Raw genomic sequence first — 18635 nt, forward strand, 5'->3', positions numbered from 1 at the left:
TGCATGCCCATTTTATTGACATTTTATTATATAAAGGTTATATTCCCTCTTTCTTATATCTGTATGTATAGGTATTTTTATATGAAAAAAATTTAAAGGCTTGACAATAATGTCTCCTCTACAACTCTATTTTATTTCTGTTCTTGCATTCACTAACATACTTGGAGAATGAATGAGTGGTCTATATTCTATATACTTTTATAGAATGAGTGGTCTATATTTTCTGCTTCATTTTATCCACAACTGATGCTTCTTCCATCTCTTGCAATACAACTTTTTTGTCCTGAAATAATGAAACATTTGGGCCTGTGCCCGACCCTTATCTTTATTCTTTCTTCCTAGGCAATGTTACTCATGATTCATCCACCTATTTGCATTATTCAGATGATGCCTAATCTGTGTCTCTGAACCTAAACCCTAAACCAAGTTTTATTATTTATTTATTTGAAACAGAGTTTCACTCTTGTTGCCCTGGCTGGAGTGCAGTGGTGTGATCTTGGCTCATTGTAACTTCAGCCTCTCGGGTTAAAGCGATTCTCCTGCCTCAGGATCCAAAGTAGCTGGGATTACAGGTGCCCACCACCACGCCCGGTTAATGTTTTGTATTTTTAGTAGAGACCGGGTTTCACCATGTTGGCCAGGCTGGTCTCGAACTCCTGACCTCAGGTGATCCACCCGCCTCGACCTCTCAAAGTGTTGGAATTACAGGCGTGAGCCACTGCGCCCGGACAACTCAAGTTTTAGAACTCTTTCAGTCGTTTACTTTACCAGATATATTTCCCCTATTAATTGTTTTTTCCTATCCAATTTTCTATTTCTTCAAACCGTATCAGTTTCAGTCTCATACCTTTGTAGTAATCATTGATTACTCTGTCTTCTGTCACTTCTTCTGATCAGTTATCAAGTCTTTCGTCTTTTACTTTAAATATATTTCATTTCCACTCCATGGTCAATCATCCCGTTTTAATCCACTATCACAGAAAGCTGGAATTATTTCAATAGCTCCTCTCTGCCTGACCACTTCCTCTCCCTCCTTAGGTGATAATCTTTTAGAGGATTGTGATGAAACATGGTGCTAAGTGAGGAAGATAACTTAGGTTATCTTTTTTTTTAAATGTTAGATGAAGTGAAGAAGGGAGGGTGTTGACCCTCCTCGATTAAGTGATGAAGCCCTGAACTGTGGCAATGATGCGGGAGAAGGCTGTTAAAAATCGTAAAGTCGAGTGGTGACCAATTAGAGCTGGAAGGACTTACCCACGCTAACACCTCTCAAATATGGGAGTATTTTACTACCATAAATGAAATACATCAAGTGAATTTTTGCTAAGCGAGCAATACCCGCGCTTCGGTAAGAACTGTCACTCTTGGAGCGGGCCAACCAGCCTCTACCATCCAGATGGCTGATCCTAGATTGGCAGCCTGCGTCTCTCTAGCTACCGTCTCTATGGTTCGGGGAATCTCCAGGTTGGGGCTTGACCGGTCCGACTTTTGCGCGTGCGCGAGTCCTGGCGCGTGCCCGCCCTCCCGCAACTGTCTGACCCCGCGGGTGGGAGGGGTGGGTCTGGGAACGTTGCGGCGGCTGTCGCCGCGGCTCCAGCACTCAGAGCTGTTCTGTGGCCAAGCGTGCGCCTGGAGTCCTTCCTTGCCTCCTGGGGCGGCCGCCACCCGCCCCCAGATGGTGGGTCCGGAGGATGCTGGAGCCTGCTCGGGAAGAAACCCCAAGTTGCTCCCGGTGCCTGCGCCAGAGCCCGTGGGCCAGGACGGGAAGGTAATCCGGGCCATGGGCGGCTTTGGCGGAGGCGTCGGCGCTGTGGAGCCGCGGGAGGAGGCTGAGGAGGAGGAGGAAACGCCGCCTCGGCAGCTCCTTCAGCGTTACCTCGCGGCGGCCGGGGAGCAGCTGGAGCCGGGGCTCTGCTACTGTCCGCTCCCCGCTGGCCAAGCCTGCGCCCCGCCGCCCTCGGCAGCCCCACGATCGGACGCCTGCCCGCTGGGCTCGGGTTCGAAGCACCGCGGCGCGGATGTGGCGGATGGCCGCGCGCCGCGGCACGGAGGCATGACCAACGGCAACTCGGGTTTTCTGCCGGGCCGGGACTGTCGCGATCTGGAAGAGGCTCGCGGGCTGGCGCGCGCCGGCGGCCGGGAGTCGCGCCGCCGCCGCCCCTGCGGCCGCCTCCGCCTGGAGGGGCCTGGCGACGAGGACGCGGACGGCGCGGGCAGCCCGTCCGACTGGGCCTCGCCGCTTGAGGACCCGCTGCGGAGCTGCTGTCTGGTGGCCGCGGACGCCGAGGAGCCCGAGGGCGCGGGCAGCGGCTCGGGGGACAGCCCGGCCAACAGCTGCAGCGGTAGCGAGGACTCAGAGCAGCCGGGAGTTGGCGCCGGGGGTCCGGAGGAGGGCTCGCCCCCTGCCACCTCGGCCGAGAGGACTAGTGGGGGTGCGGAGTCGCGCCTGGGCTTTTCTGACATTCACTTGAACTCTCGGAACACTTTCGAGGTGAGCCGCGGTCACAGCGCCAGCGATCACCTGCCCCCGGCCGGGCCGTCGGTGCCCTTGCCCACCGCGGAGCAGGGTCCTGCGGAGACTTTGGCCCGGGCTCGACGGAGCGGCGGCTTCGCGGACTTCTTCGCCAGGTACGGCGCAGGCTGCGTGGGGACTCGGGGCTGGGCCGGGACCGGGGGCGGGGCCGAGGTCTGGGTCGGAGTCGCAGCCGGAGCCAGAGCGGGAGCCGGAGCCGGAGCCGGAGCCGGGAGCTTGGTGGGCGGCTTCCTTGCCAGCCCCGCACGCGTCAGGGCTTAGCTTTGATTTGTCACTGGAGGAAGAGGAACTGGGTCGGCTTTGTGTTTTTATAGGAGAAGTTGTGAGCTTTGTGGACAGCGAGTCTTTCTGTTGCCTTGTCGGCGGGAGGCTGTACCTGCCATTCATACCTGGCTTCTGAGCAGTCAGGGTCGGCCAGCTGGCTAGTGCCGCATCTGCAGTTGCTTTTTCTGGAAAAGCGGATAACCATCTCCGTCCCCAGTTTTTAACAATTGTGCTACAAAGATTTAGGTTGTTGGGGGTGGGGGGAGGCGGTATGTGTGTACGGGTGTGGTTGTGAAAAAGAAAAGGAAGTCCTTTCGTAGAGCTGTTTATTTGCTGTGTTTGCATAGAGTCTAAATCCATTCAAGTGGTTTGGGAATTCTTGAAATTAGAAGTGGTTGTGCTTCATAGTGTTTATTCATTTGTTTCAGTGGCCTTTATTAAAATGCAGTTTGGTGTTTAGAATTTTATCCCAATTTTTTAAGCCAAATTAGCCCCTTAAGGAAAGCCTTTTCTCTTAATCTCCCAGATAGGCCTCCACTTTTTTCTCCCAATAACTTTTTTAAAAAATGGTATTGTATTTGTTATTTGACAGGATATTCTTGAAATTAAATTATGGGACGGGCGCGGTGGCTCATGCCTGTAATCCCAGCACTTTGGGAGGCTGAGGCGGGCGGACTGTTTGAGGTCAGGGGTTCGAGACCAGCCTGGCCAACATGGTGAAACCCCCGTCTCTACTAAAAATACAAAAATTAGCCAGGCGTGGTGGCAGGTGCCTGTAATCCCAGCTACTCGGGAGTCTGAGGCAGGGGAATCACTTGAACCCGGGAGGCAGAGGTTGCAGTGAGCCGAGATCGCGCCATTGCACTCCAGCCTCGGGGACAAGAGCGAAACTCCGTCTTTCAAGAAAAAGAAAAGAAAGAAAATAAATTATGGCGCTGAACGTTGCAGATTTCAGGATGGGGGTTTGTTGATTTAATAGGGATAAATAAGAGTAGTCAGAAAATACTTAATGGACGTTACTGTAAGGGCAGTTTACGGCGGGGCGCAGTGGCTCACGTCTGTAATCCCAGCACTTTGGGAGGCCGAGGCGGGCGGATCACCTGAGGTCAGGAGTTCGAGACCAGCCTGGCCAACATGGTGAAACCCCGTCTCTACTAAAATATATAAAAATTAGCCGGGCGTATTGGCAGGCGACTTAATCCCAGCTGGTTGGGAGGCGGAGGCAGGAGAATCGTTTGAACCCGGGAGGCGGAGGTTGCAGTGAGCCGAAATCGAGCCATTGCACTCAAACCTGGGGGTTAAGAGTGAGACTTCTCTCAAAAAAAAAAAAAAAAAAAAGGCAGTTTTCCTTGAGTTAGATTTTGACACGCCCTTTTTTTTTCTTCTTTTTTTTTAATCCCTAGGTAAATAGGAAAATATTCCCAACTTGTAAAACTTTCCTTTATAGAGTTCTCTCTACTGTGTTTTTGCTACCTTTTTGGGGATCTTGACTACAACCAGAAGTGAAAGAAGCGAATTCTGAGCTCAAGTTTTAGCAGGTTATACAATTAACATACATATTGTAGATATAAAGGCATAATTTTCTGATTATAATTGATATTTCTTATTCCTCTTTCTAATTTATTCCATATTTTTTTGCTCATATACATTTACAAATATAAAGTTTCTTAAATCAAAAGTGGAAAATCCTAATTTTGTGTTACTCAGGACAATATGTATAGTAATGAGATCTGTATTTGTAACATAGTTGCAAAAATATATTTAAAACTTGTACTGGCAATATTCTAAAAGATCTCAAGTTGAGTTAGGTTTATAAATTTGTAACACTGTGTGGCCTTTGGGTGTTTATTGGTCATATCTATCTTGGTCATGTTTTCAGGTCAGATGTCAGGCAATTTTAGATCTGGGAGGGGCTTTGGAGATCACAGATTCAACTAGTATACTCTTGAGTTCTTGCTCTGTGCCATGCATTGTGAATAGAGATGATTTAGACAACTGTCCCTGACCTGCAGGTGGGGTGCAGGCTAGTGGGGATTAAGTTTGAAGACAGATAAATTGCAATTTATGAACAATTTTTTTTTTTTTTTTTGAGATGGAGTTTCCCTCTTTTGCCCAGGCTGGAGTGGGCAAGTGGTGCCATCTTGGCTTATTGCAACCTCCGCCCCCTGGGCTCAAGCGATTCTCCTGCCTCAGCCTCCCGAGTAGCTGGGATTATAGGCACCTGCCACCACGCCCGGCTAATTTTTGTATTTTTAGTAGAGACCAGGTTTCACCATGTTGGCCAGGCTGGTCTTGAACTCCTGACCTCAGGTGATCCACCCGCCTCAGCCTCCCAAAGTGCTGGGATTACAGGCGTGAGCCACCACGCCCAGCCAACAACGTTATTTATAAGAGGCTTTCATATTATTAACAGTAGGCAGGAATTTTATTTTTTCTTTCATTTCCCATGTGTTTTAAGTAGGCAGGAATTTTGATTTAATTTTTAAATTTTCTTTTATTTGTAGCCTAATAGAACTTAATATAGCTAGATGACATTCATATGGCCACATTATTCATATGTGTCAGAGCACTCGATTTGAAGTCAGAAAACAGGTGCCCTAAAGTTAATTTCTCTAAGCCTCATTTTTCGTGATAGAGGTCTGAATGTCAAGACTCTAGGAGTCAGTGCTTCCTTTATATGACATTCTTGGGAAAGAAAGGGCAGAGTCAGAGAGGCACAGTTTTTCTTAACTGAATTCTGAACACCTTAAAGGCAGGAACTGTGACATTCATCTCTGAAACTATAATACCTAGCCACTGGTATGAACACTATTCAGATTGGGTTGAATCAGTAGCTTTCATGGATTCCCCTTTACTGTGCTCTAGCTAGGTAGTGTAATTTTGAGCAAAAATCTCCATCCTCAGTGAAAATAATCAGAAATTACCCCTGTCTCACAACACAACCCAAGAGATCCAACCCTACCCCCAAATGCATAGTTGCTATTCTCAACTCTGAAGCTCCAGGTGAGGGCTCTCTTTGGAAGTGGCTTGTTTGGGATGGAATCTTGTTCTTCGGTGCAACTCTTACTCCCATTTTATTTTTTTTAGATGAGGAATCTCATTGTCTAAAGAAGGTAATTTAGTTAGCTAGTGGCAGGCTGGGATTCGAAACCAGGATTCCTGATTTCCCAGTCCATGTTTATGTTCAGTCTACAACCTTTGTTCACTTTATGGCTCTTTTCTCTGCCACCTGTTTATCCTCCATGCTTTTCTTCTTCTTCCCTTCCCACTTCGTTCTTCTCTTTCTCTTAATTAGGCAAAAATCTATATGAGAAACCTTTAAAAAAAAAGTTTTACGTTTACGTAAGAAGGGGGAACATTTTACAGCAATGTATCTATTACTACAAAGTATTATGTTAAATTAAGGCACATTATTTCGGTAGCTATCATATAGGAAATACAGGAATTCAGTTAGAATATGACTGCTTTCATTTGGAGGGCCTTAGTGGTCATCTTCCACCTTCCTTCCCTTCCACATGAGGTGAGTTCTATTTCAGTCCCTACTGGGGGCTTGCTTCAGTTTCACATGGACACCTTTCTGTGTTTATGGTGACTTGGCTGTCAGAGCGCTAGAAGTAGCATTCCCTCAGATCCTTGACCCTTTCCTGTCTATAAAAATTGAAATGCAGCTGGGCGCAGTGACTCACACCTATAATCCCAACACTTTGGGAGGGCGAGGCGGGTGGATCACCTGAGGTCAAGAGTTCGAGACCAGCCTGGCCAACATGGCGAAACCCAGATTCCGTCTCAAAAAAAAAAAAAAAAAGTTGAAATGCTAGATGGGTACCACTCAGCAGTGAGGAGGAGTGAACACTTTTGAAGTCTTTTGTTTTTCCAAGCTTGCCTTAATTCCTCAAGGATCCATTTGTTACTCTTCTTAAAAAATCTTTCTAAGCTGGGCATGGTAGCATGTGCCTGTAGTCCCAGCTATTCTGGAGGCTGAAGCAGGAGGATTGCCTGAGTCCAGGAGTTCAAGGCTGCAGTGAGCCATGATTGAGTCACTGCACTCTAGCCTGGGTGACAGAGTGAGACTGTGTCTCTTAAAAAAAGTTCTAAACCAAAGTTTTTGTGGGTCCTTCAAGTAAATTAATGTCTTGTTTTCTAAGTAGAATGCTTTATTTTTTACATAGACTCTTTTGTAGTTTTTTGTTTGTTTGTTTTTAGGCCATTTAATACTTTTGAAGCTTGTTAGGATTGCATTGGCATAGTTACTGTTATTTTATATAGATACTTATCTGTGTTTCCTGGTAGTGCTGATTTTTTTTTTTTTAACCAAGTCTTTATATGAATTTGGTGACCTTAAAGGGCATTGCTAAGGTAAGGAAGGAATAATTGAAGATTTTTTTCCCTTTATCTGAAAAGAACATTGACTTTATAGATTTTGAAACATACAGATCCATGTGACTTTCTCTGTAGTTGTTGACTTCTGAAACTTCCTAAATATTGTGGCAAAAGCTATTTTCACAGAGCTCTTTTTACAATGGTTGGGTTGAGTAGGAAAAACTAAAGGCTCTTTTAGTGATTTCTTTTCACATCTAGATAGTCTCCATTCTCCCTAATATGAAAACCGATGAAGATTTTTTTTTTTTTTTTGAGACGGAGTCTCGCTTTGTCACCCAGGCTAGAGTGCAGTGGCCAGATCTCAGCTCACTGCAAGCTCCGCCTCCCAGGTTCACGCCATTCTCCTGCCTCAGCCTCCCGCGTAGCTGGGACTACAGGCGCCCGCTGCCTCGCCCGGCTAGTTTTTTGTATGTTTTAGTAGAGACGGGGTTTTACCGTGTTAGCCAGGATGGTCTCGATTTCCTGACCTCGTGATCCCCCGTCTCGGCCTCCCAAAGTGCTGGGATTACAGGCTTGAGCCACCGCGCCCGGCCGAAGATTTTTTTCTTAATTTAAGGTTCTCGGAAACAGCAAAGTCAGCCATGTCCTTTTTTCCACCTAGAATTTGCACTAGTTGACAAAATCATAATTCATCCATCTGACTGAGCCATCATAAACATCTCTGTCCTATAAGGCTCCCTTACTTGTTCCATAGTGTGTATTCCTCCCCCAGTCAACTAAAATAAAAACGAGTTTCAACGTGAGTTTCTCAAAAAAAAGTTCCTTTCTCAAATAACTAAAGAAAAGGCAGAATATGAAACTTACGATGTTTTAAAAGATTTTAAAAGCTCCCCAAAGCGGGCAGCTTTTTAATACTCTGATACAATTATTTACAAGGAGAATGAAGGAAAAATCAATTGAATTAAAACCTGTTTTGTTCAGGATCAACTCTGGTACTATAATTAATGTTTAAAATTTTAGGAAAGCAGAAAATAATACATAATTAATTGCTCTGGAATAAACACAAAAGTCTATTAGGATTTTAGAGTGTTGTGAAGCTACCATTATGTTAAATTGGGGAGCTAGCTCAAGAGCCTTTTATATCTTTTCCCTGTGTCTCACTCCTTCACCTATCTCAGATCCAGTATTTTCTTTTAAAAACCCCATAAAAAACAATACTCTAGGGACCTACAGTAAAGCACCGGAAATTCAGCATTGGTTCAGGACTTCACCTTAGGAATTTGTGGTTTTCATTCAGTTGGCAGATTAGAAATGTGATAACCTGAATACAAATTAGGTAGAACATATTCAGAAACTCTGATTTTTGTGGAAGTAAGATAATTTAAGCACTCAAACATATTACTTTGAAGCGCTAAATTAAAGTAACTTTTTTTTTGGAGACAGGATCTCACTCTTGTCCAGGCCTGGACTGCGGTGGCATGGCTCACTGCAGCTTCAGACTCCTGGACTCAATTGATCCTTTCAGCTCAGCCTCCCAAGTAGCTCAGACTACAGGCATGCACCACTACGACCTGCTAATTTTGTTTTGTATTTTTTGTAGAGACAGGGTTTTGCCATGTTTCTCAGACTGGTCTCAAACTCCTGGGCTCAAGTGATCTGCCTGCTTTGGCCTCTTAAAGTGCTGGGATTACAGGCATGAGCTACTGCATCTGGCCAAATTAACATTTTTTACTACACAGTTGTAAGCAAAGCAGACTATTATTATAATACTAACTTGGAGTTACTTGTTTAATAGAAATCTCTAAACTATCCAAAATGGCCATAGAGATTTATTTTCAATTTTTAAAATATTTTATTTTCTAATAGTTTTAGATTTGTAGAAAAGTTGCAAAGGTAATACCAAGAGTTTCCACACCCCTCCCCCAGTTCCCCTTTGGTTAACATCACCTTATATTTATGGTACATTTGTCACAACTAAGGAACTAACATTTGTACAATGCTCTTAATTAAACTTCACACTTTATAGGAGATTTTGACTAAAAGGTTTTTATTTGGGGAGTGGTTCTGTTACTTTTAAATGGAAGTTTTCACTTTGAAGTTTTTAGATCTTTTAAGTGGAAGGAAGTTCTATGATCACCTTATTCATGCCTTAATACTCCATGGAAAGCCAGTGATGCTGTTGACAAATAATCTTTTATTTGCTAGATATTATCTAACAAGGTGGTATTAATTTAATATTGGAAATGAATTATGCATGGTAACTCATTTTGTAACCTAGAACAATGATATTCACTGCACACTATTTAGGGGCAGCATTTACAAGATTTAAAAACCAGTACCTGTTTGCCTCTAGGAAAAAATATGAAAGTGTATCTTAGTTCTACATAATTTCACAGTTTTCTAAAATTATTTTCATATGTATTTTCTTCACAAGTTTTTTTTCCTTTTCTTTTTTTTCATAGAGATGAGGTCTCACCATGTTGCCCAGGCTGGTGTCGAACTCCTGAGCTCAGGTGATCTGCTCACCTCTGCCTCCCAAAGTGCTGGGATCACAGGTGTGAGCCATCGTGCCCAGCCACAGTTTTTTTTGGTGGTTGTTCTTTACATATTGCTGTGACCTAGGAAGGGTAGGGTTTATTTCTGTTTTATGGTTATTTGTTCAAAGTCAGATAGCTAATTAAATGTAAGAATTACAACTAGACTATAGATCTATTCCTAGGGCTTGAAGCTAATACACTGATTTCTATGAATTATAAATTTAAGAACAAAAACTTAGCTTTTGGTGTAGTGAAAATACAATGCTTGAGAGATAAGTAACTTGGTTTTTGTCCTAGGTAACAACTTCTGCCATTAAATAATTCTGTTAACCTTGGGCAATTCACTAAATTTCTGGACTTCGGTTTCCTCATCTGTGAAATTGGGATATTCACAGTCCCTTCAGTTCTAATATTGTGGTATTATAATACACAATTCTGTTGCACCCACAGTAGTAGACCACAAATATTTACTGATTGAATATTACAAATGTCAACTGAGTTAAAGAGAAAGCTGAAAAAAACAGGATTTTTTTTCCCTCTGTAAAATGAGAGGCATGCTAGAGATAGAACTATTCCTTTCAACTCTAAATTCCACCTTTAATGTGTCTTTTAGCAAAGGTCCAACTCTGCCTTAGAGTAATCATGATAGAAATATCAGTGATCTTTCAGTTTTTTCATGTGAAGGTGGCACAAAGCAGCAGCTCTTTTTTCTTTTCTGTAGCAAATTCTAGATCTATTTTTTTCTTATTATTTATTTGAGATGGGGAGGAGTAGAGAGAGAGAGAGAGAGAGAGAGAGAGAGAGAGGGAGAGAGAATGGGGTATTAAGTACATTTTAGTTAATCAATTAACTGGAATTTAAGCCTTTAACTTCCAGACTATGAGTTCATGAAGGTTGCCATTGTGGCACTTTGGTGAGCTAGTGCAGTTGTTTCTAGCTTTTGGTATATTTCAAAATCACCTGAAATCGCCCAGATATAGTGGCTCATGCCTGTAATCCCAGCACTTTGGGAAGCTGAGACTGGAGATTCGCTTGAGGCCAGGAGTTCCAGCCTTGGCAGTATAGCAAGACCCCATCTCATTTTATTTAAAAAATTTTAAAAATCACCTAAAAACACATTTACAAAAGTTAGATTCTCTAATTCACAGCCTCCACCTAGTCAGATTCAGGAGACCTACTATTTGGCTGGTGAATTTGCATTTTTAGAAAGTTGCCTGCTTGGGCCCAGTGGCTCATGCCTACATTGGGAGCCCAAGGTGAGGGGACTGCTTGAGCCCAGGAGTTCAAGGCTGCCTAGGCAACATAGCGAGATGCTGTCTCTACAAAAAATAAAAAAACTAGCTGGGCATGGTGGTGTGCACCTGTAGCCACAGTTACTCAGGAGGCTGAAGTGGGAGGATCACTTGAGCTGGGGAGGTTGCGGTTGCAGTGAGCTATGGTTGCACCACTGCATTCCTGCCTGGATGGCAGAATGAAACTGTCTCCAAAGAAAGATAAAATTGCTTGCAGTTGATTCAGATTGTCAACTAGGTTTTAGTGAATTGCTTAATCCTAGGTGGCATCTTCAAATTACAGGATGGTATGGTGTTTAAAAATGCTGGTTCTAGAGTTAGGCTGCTTGGGTTTGAATTAGCTTACTAGTTCTTTAATTCTGGACTTCTCTGGACCTTAAGCAACTCATCCATAAAATGGGGATTATAATAATGCCTAATTCATGGGATTGCCATGAGAGTTAAATAATATTCTACATTCTTTGTTTTTGCTATGTGGCATATAGTGAAGATTCAAATGTTATTATTCAGACTATAGCAAGACTACTATAACCCCTTCCTCAACTTCACCGCTGAAATCCACTGATTTGAAGAAAGAAAGATACTGGATGAATTTTCGTGTACTGTCTGGGAAATGTTACACAATTTGTGCAGTAGAAGATTTTTAAACATAATTTGTACATGGGATTGGATGGATGTTAAAGTAGATTCTGGTGTAGTGATATAACATTTCCCAAAGTCTTGAAGCTTTGACTAAAAAGCAAATCTGAGAAGGAACCGAAAGGAAGGAATGCTGAGAAGGATTAAAATATTTGTATCTTTTATTGTCTTAAGGAACTTTTATAGACAGGCAAAGCCAATTTTTTAGTTTAAGTTCATGAAATGTTTAACTTGGCTTACTCATGCATTTCATACTTAGTATGTTGTGGTAGGAAGGTTTTGGGAAAGAGTGGAAACATTTGGAGATTTTGAGATGATACATCTGTTATCCATCTCTAAATGTATGCAGAAAGGCAAAGTGTGTCCTTTTTGAGGCTGCTCTTTTCTCCCTAGGAACTCTGTTAGCTACACTGTGAGTTATCTTCAGGTAGTTATGGCTCATAGTTGCTTGGACCCTACTACAGTGATTCTTAAATTTAGTGTTTAAAATTACTTGCAAGGGGGAGGGTTGTTAAGAATGCAGATTCCTTGAGACCCAAGTAGATCTTGGGTGGGGTCCACCAGGAATCCAACTTTTTAAAAGGGCCCGCATGTGATTCTGATGCGGGTGATTCCCTGACTGTAACCACGGAAATACTGGGCTGGTTAATAGGCAGGTCTCCTCAGGTAGTGACTGAAAGTACAATACACCGTTATAGCTCACATTGCTTTACTGATTTAAAATTGGGTCATATTCAGGTACTATGTGATCGATGAGTATAAACAGAGGTGTATAATAGAGAACAGATTCAAAATACAAATCTGGAAGTACTTTCCTAGCCTTTACTTTGTTGATTAATTATTTCGGCCAAATTCAATCTTGGCTTCCTTTTTATTAATGGGAAAAATCTTTTATTTTCATTTTATGCTGTTTAGATAGCCATGCTTGCCTGTTTGTGAAAAGCTTTAACTTGTAAGATTTTCCTCAGGTCTACTCAGTTTGTTGGCATACCTTTACCTCTCTCATAGCCTGTGAAAAAAGTGTTAATTTTCCTTCCTTCTGCTGCTAGTTGTAATTATTTTCTGTGCCTTTAAGAAGAAATCCTGCACACTGCACATAGTTTTCTCCCCTCCAGCATTTGCTGCCTCAGCCTTTCTTATGCTTCTTATTTCTGTGGCCGAAATAAGAAAGAGAGGGAAACCCATGTGACTGACTGGGTTTTCAGCGTGCTCTTTCCTGCAATTAAGAGAAGATTACCTTAGGAAATCAAGCTACAAGTCATGCTCCTTACTTAGAGCTAGTTTGAGAGTGAACTTGATAAGGTGTTTAACTCATCTTTGAATGTGGCTTTTCAGGTATGTTTTTTAATTTGAATTTTATGTTAGATACTTTTTTTGTTAAAAAATATTTTCATCTGCTTGTCTCTAACCCCACATAGATTAAAACATTTTAAATTTGGAACTGAACATAATAATTTTGAAATCAAATTATGTGCTGTTTTCTCATATTTTCCCAAGTACTGTAATGTACAACTACCCATCATACATTAGGCATTATTTAGAATTTCCAAATCTGGTTTTCATCTAGATTGTTCATAGCCATCTTTTAGTCAAGTAGGGCAAATACATTTTTTGTTGTTGTCCCAGGAAAAAGTCATTCAAATACTATAATAGTTTACTTTTTTTTTTTGTTAGAAAAACATAAAATGTTCACATTATCTGCTTTTGAAAAGCAGGACAGGAATATAAAATAAAGCTAAAGATAATACATTGTTTCCACGTTATTCTTGTTAAGGTGGTGAGAAGATGATAAAGAAAATTTGAGGGTTTGGAAGTATGGTGAGAGACACGAGAAACTATTAGAGAATGAGTTTGAAGATATTCGTAGAGAGAGAAATTGCTGGAGAGATAAATATTAGGGAGAAGTTAGCCATGTAGTTAGTACTTAGGCCTGTTGGTTTCAGAGTATAACCACAGATTATTTCCATATTTTTCTAATTTTTCTACTTGGCCTACCTCAGTGCCTTTGTGGATGTTTCTAGCCACTTGTTTCTTTAAAGTATCTTGTATGTCCCTCCTTAACTTCCCTATTGTCCGTCCGTACCTCCCAGTGGCTTAATAGGCCATACTGTGAAACTGAACTTTTTTTTTCTTTTTCTTTTTTCTTTTTGAGACGGAGCCTCCCTCTGTCTCTCAGGCTAGAGTACAGTGGTGCGATCTTGGCTTTCTGCCACCTCTGCCTCCCGGGTTCCAGCGATTCTCCGGTCTCAGCCTCCGGAGTCGCTGGGATTACAGCTGCGCGCCTCAGGCCCGGCTAATTTTTTGTATTTTTAGTACAGATGGGGTTTCACCATGTTGGCCAGGTTGGTCTCGAACTCCTGACCTGAAGTGATCTATCCCCCGCGGCCTCCCAAAGTGCTGGGATTACAGGCAAACTGAACTATTTTTTAATAATAGGTCGTGTATATAAAGTTTAATTTAGGCTCTAAAAGTTTAGGTTGTTAATATGATAGTTTCGGGTACTAAAATGTACATTTATCAAAAGGTAAAATAAATGCAATATACAGTTGCACACACTGTATTCTTATTTGAGTTCCAGTGCTAAAAGGAAAGGAAAATTTTTCCTACAAGTACCAGGGTAAATCTAGCAAATGGAATTAAAGTCCCTCTTACCCATGTGGAAAAAATTCATGGTTCATTACCAGGAAGATATAGTACACAGAAGGTTAAGTTCTAAAGTAAGTTATTGAAGTTTTAAATAAGGAAAACATCCCAACTGAATAAGTTTTTGTATTTTTGAAGAGTGATAACATTTAAGTTGCTTTTTTGTACTTACATAAGCCTTAACTCCCCCAACCCCTCACTGACTTTTTGACGTTATTGGTACTGCCCAGAGTTACAGAGATCGGTAACCCTTGAATGTTATTTAGGAAACAAATAACTCGTGATTCAGAATTGTGTTTTGGTTACCAAAATTTTTGATCTAAATTTTATTAGTCTTTGATCTAAAGACTAATAAAACTAGCCAGGCGCCGTGGCTTACGCCTGTAATCCCAGCACTTTGGGAGGCTTAGGTGGAAGGATCACGAGGTCAGGAGATCAAGAACATCCTGGCTAACACGGTGAAACTCTGTCTCTAGTAAAAATACAAAAAAATTAGGCGAGCGTAATGGCGAGTGCCTGTAGTCCCAGCTACTGGAAAGGCTGAGACGGGAGAATAGTGTGAACCCAGGAGGCCGAGCTTGCAGGAGCCGAGATCGTGCCACTGCACATCAGCCTGGGCGACAGAGTAAGACTCTGTCTCAGAAAAAAAAAAAAAAAAACAAACAAACAATAAAACTTTTGATAGGTAATTATTATATAAGGTAACTAGCACACTAATTGAACAAATAACTGGAGGATAATGCCCATCTTTGTGATATACTCTCAGAAGCACAGTAATACTGTCAAGAATGCTAGGATAAGGATTAACTTTCAAAACTGGGTGGGTGTACAAATAACACAGCTGAGAACTCTACTGCACGAAGGGAAAATTTTAGGAAATAACCACTATAAAATTTTCTTGAGTAAAATAATAACTAGCCACTTATTTTAATGAGTAGATAAGATTGTATTGCTCTTCTACAACACCACTGAAACGTAATCTTTTGATTTAGTTGTCCATTTAATAGAAACATAACACTGTGTAGGGAAAAAAATACAATTACCTTGGTCAGGATCCAGGTTTCACCTGTGCAACTGGAAGAAAGGTTCTATCATGCATATCGTCAGTTCAGGATGTACTTCTAGGTTAGACATGAGCAAAATGTCAAAGCAAAGCACCAGCAGCTACCATACAGCTAAGTGTATGCCTTTTTATTCTCAGAAGGTTTAGACATCTGATACATGTTATTTAGTCATGCTTGAATTCTTTTACTAATTTGGAGCTCAGTTTTCTCAACAGAGCCTATTGAGGGTATTAGTTGTGTTGTTAGAAGGTTCTATGTTGAAGTACAGTGTGGTTCATCGTAATGTTCATAGTCCCAGTTCCCCTTAGTGCCACAAAAAACAATTCAATTCATTTACATGATTACCCTTCAGACATTTAAGATTGCTGCAGAACCCTTTTTAGTTCTTACGAATTAGTCTGGAATTTTCTTACTATTTATTCATTCAGCAAATTATTGTGAGTCCTCTATGTATACTAGGCACTAGGCACATAGGAAATTAGGTAAATAGAACATTTTATTTAAAAAGTTTCACATAAGGGAGTCCTATAATATCAATGCTTACAATATTACCTGATTAGTGTTATAAAAGAGGATATGAGATGCATCAGTACCACTGAGGAAGGAGTGATTAACTTTGAGATAGGAAGTTAGGAACTTTACAGTAGATGAAACATGAAAGCTTATTATTTTACTAATGAAGAGGGCTTGGGTTAGAATGACTCTGATGACAGGACAGGTAAAAATAACATATAGAATTATATATAAAATAGCTTAGCACTTTTTGGGACTGCAGATTCTCATCAGTATGATTGCCCCTAGGGTGTATGAGGTATGTGTCAAAAACTGAGGCAAAAAGGTTGGGTCTAAATTATGGAGGAGCTAAATTTGTCTGACAGAACTAAGTAATTTGAACTGATTCAGTGAGAGGTGGCAGTACAGGGAACATTTGTGAGTTTTTTAAACAATGGCGACATACTTAGAACTACATTTCGGAACGGTGACTTGCATAGCAGTGTGGCAGATGATTTACGACTTGAGAAACTGGAGCATGGAGATAGTTATGGTAGTTTATGGGTGCTTGTCAGTCTCCTTTTCAAAATGTGATATCCAGATAGTTGATGTAAATAACATTTTTGTTTTTTTTTTTTTACCAGTAATATTGGATTAGAGAAAAAAAGTAAATAACTTTAAATAAATCTTTCAGTCTCTGCAAGAAGGGGTCATTAATAAGTTGAGTGAGACATACCAGTAGTCTTTTTGTGAAGCTTTAAGGAAAATAAACTTTGAACTGGATTTTTGTTTTTGAAGGAATTGAGATGATATGAAAATAGTCATGTGAAAAATTATGCTTACCATATTTTGTAAGGAATTTAATGAGGATGGGAAAAGAGTCAGAATAGCTATTTGGCTACATGTTTTGCTGTTGTGGATCAGAAAGGAAACAACTTCAGGAAAAACCCTGGAGGTGTAAAATTGTTGCAAAATCAAGGTTTTACATCTAGTGTAAAAGTTCTGTACCTTGCTTTATAAAAGTGGACTGGGACAGTGTACTCATCAGCCATTTTTGAGGATTGAATGAGATAAAGACAAAATATTGAGACTTCCATAATTACCTCTATGTATGTGTCTAATTTTTTTTTTTTTTTTTTTTTTTTTTTGAGACGGAGTCTTGCCCTGTTGCCCAGGCTGGAATGCAGTGGGGCGATTGGCTCACTGCAAGCTCCGCCTCCCGGGTTCACACCATTCTCCTACCTCAGCCTCCTGAGTAGCTGGGAGTACAGGCCACCCGCCACCACGCCCAGCTAGTTATTTTTTTTGAATGTTTAGTAGAGATGGGGTTTCACTGTGTTAGCCAGGATGGTCTCGATCTCCTGACCTTGTGATCCGCCCGCCTCGGCCTCCCAAAGTGCTGGGATTACAGACGTGAGCCACCGTGCCTGGCCCATGTGTGTCTCTTCTACTAAATTGCAAAGTCTCCAGAGACAGGGACCATGTTCTTGTTCATTTTTTTTTTTTTTTAACCTCTGCGTAGAGATACAGATTAAATTGAAGGATAATTAAACCAGAAACTTGGGGTCTGCCACCCTTAAATTTGGTTATCTCCAAGTAAATCTAGCTCTAATAATTTTAACAAAGCCCAACAATCTTTAGTTACCCGTGTGCTGGCAAAACACAGTCCATGTTTAAAGGAGTAACTACCAGGCCTGGCACGGTGGCTCACGCCTGTGATCCCAGCACTTTGGGAGGCCGAGGCGGGCGGATCATGAGGTCAGGAGATTGAGACCATCCTGGCTAACACAGGGAAACCCCGTCTCTACTAAAAATACAAAAAATTAGCCGGGCATGGTGGCCGGTGCCTGTAGTCCTAGCTACTGGGGAGGCTGAGGCAGGAGAACCCGGAAGGTGGAGCTTGTAGTGAGCCGAGATCGGGCCACTGCACTCCAGTCTGGGTGACAGAGCGAGACTCCGAGACTCTGTCTCAAAAAAAAAAAAAGGGATTAACTACCTAAACGTATAGATTTTGGTAAAATACTTGTGGCAGCTGCATAACTTTTAAGAAAGTCTAGACTACAGCATCTGTAACTGAAATGTAATATAAAGGAAGTGCTGAATTTTGTTTTATAAATATTGCCTTAATGCTGTTGCTAGTTTTGAAGAAAATATCTTCTTTAGGTTTTCTTATCAGCCTAACAGATTATTCTCAATTTCTGTAGAACTAGATATGTCTGTTTTTTGCACTCAATCTTTTTATATTTTGGTCTTTTATTATTATTATTATTATTATTATTATTTTTGAGACAGAGTTGTACTCTCATCCAGACTGGAGTGCACTGGTGCAGTCTTGGCTTACTGCAACCTCTGCCTCCTGGGTTCAAGTGATTCTCCTGCCTCAGTCTCCCAAGTAGCTGGGATTACAGGCACGTGCCACTGTGCCAGGCTAATTTTTTGTATTTTTAGTAGAGATGAGGTTTCGCCCTGTTGGTCAGGCTGGTCTCGAACGCCTGACCTCAAGTGATCCACCTGCCTCAGCCTCCCAAAGTGCTGGGATTAGAGGCTGAGCCACCGTGCCCAGCCCTCCCCCGCCTTTTTTTTTTCTTTTCTTTTTTTTTTTTGGAGACAGAGTCTTGCTCTGTCACCCAGGCGGGAGTGCAGTGGCGCGATCTCGGCTGGAGCAATCTCGGCTCACTGCAACATCTGCCTCCTAAGTTCAAGTGATTCTCCTGCCTCAGCCTCCCGAGTAGCCTGGACTAGAGGCGCAAGCCCCCACGGCCGGCTAATTTTTGTATTTTTAGTAGATATGGGGTTTCACCATGTTGGCCAGAATGGTCTCTATCTCCTGACCTCCTGATCTGCCCACCTC

The 18635-nt window shown here is 41.9% G+C and overlaps 1 protein-coding gene across 2 annotated transcripts in view; it reads left to right on the forward strand.

Annotated features, from left to right (window-relative positions):
* The first annotated feature begins 1443 nt into the window (after nucleotides 1-1443).
* TBC1D12 (TBC1 domain family member 12) overlaps nucleotides 1444-18635 on the forward strand; it is a 145423-nt gene continuing 128231 nt past the window's right edge. For both annotated transcript variants that reach the window (XM_015147720.3, XM_028826670.2), the window contains exon 1: nucleotides 1444-2628. In XM_015147720.3, coding sequence (XP_015003206.3) covers nucleotides 1445-2628 — 1184 coding nt within the window. In that variant the 5' untranslated portion in view covers nucleotide 1444. The remainder of the gene's footprint in view (nucleotides 2629-18635) is intronic.

This window comes from Macaca mulatta, chromosome 9 (genome assembly GCF_049350105.2).
Source record: "Macaca mulatta isolate MMU2019108-1 chromosome 9, T2T-MMU8v2.0, whole genome shotgun sequence".
Taxonomy (NCBI): domain Eukaryota; kingdom Metazoa; phylum Chordata; class Mammalia; order Primates; family Cercopithecidae; genus Macaca; species Macaca mulatta.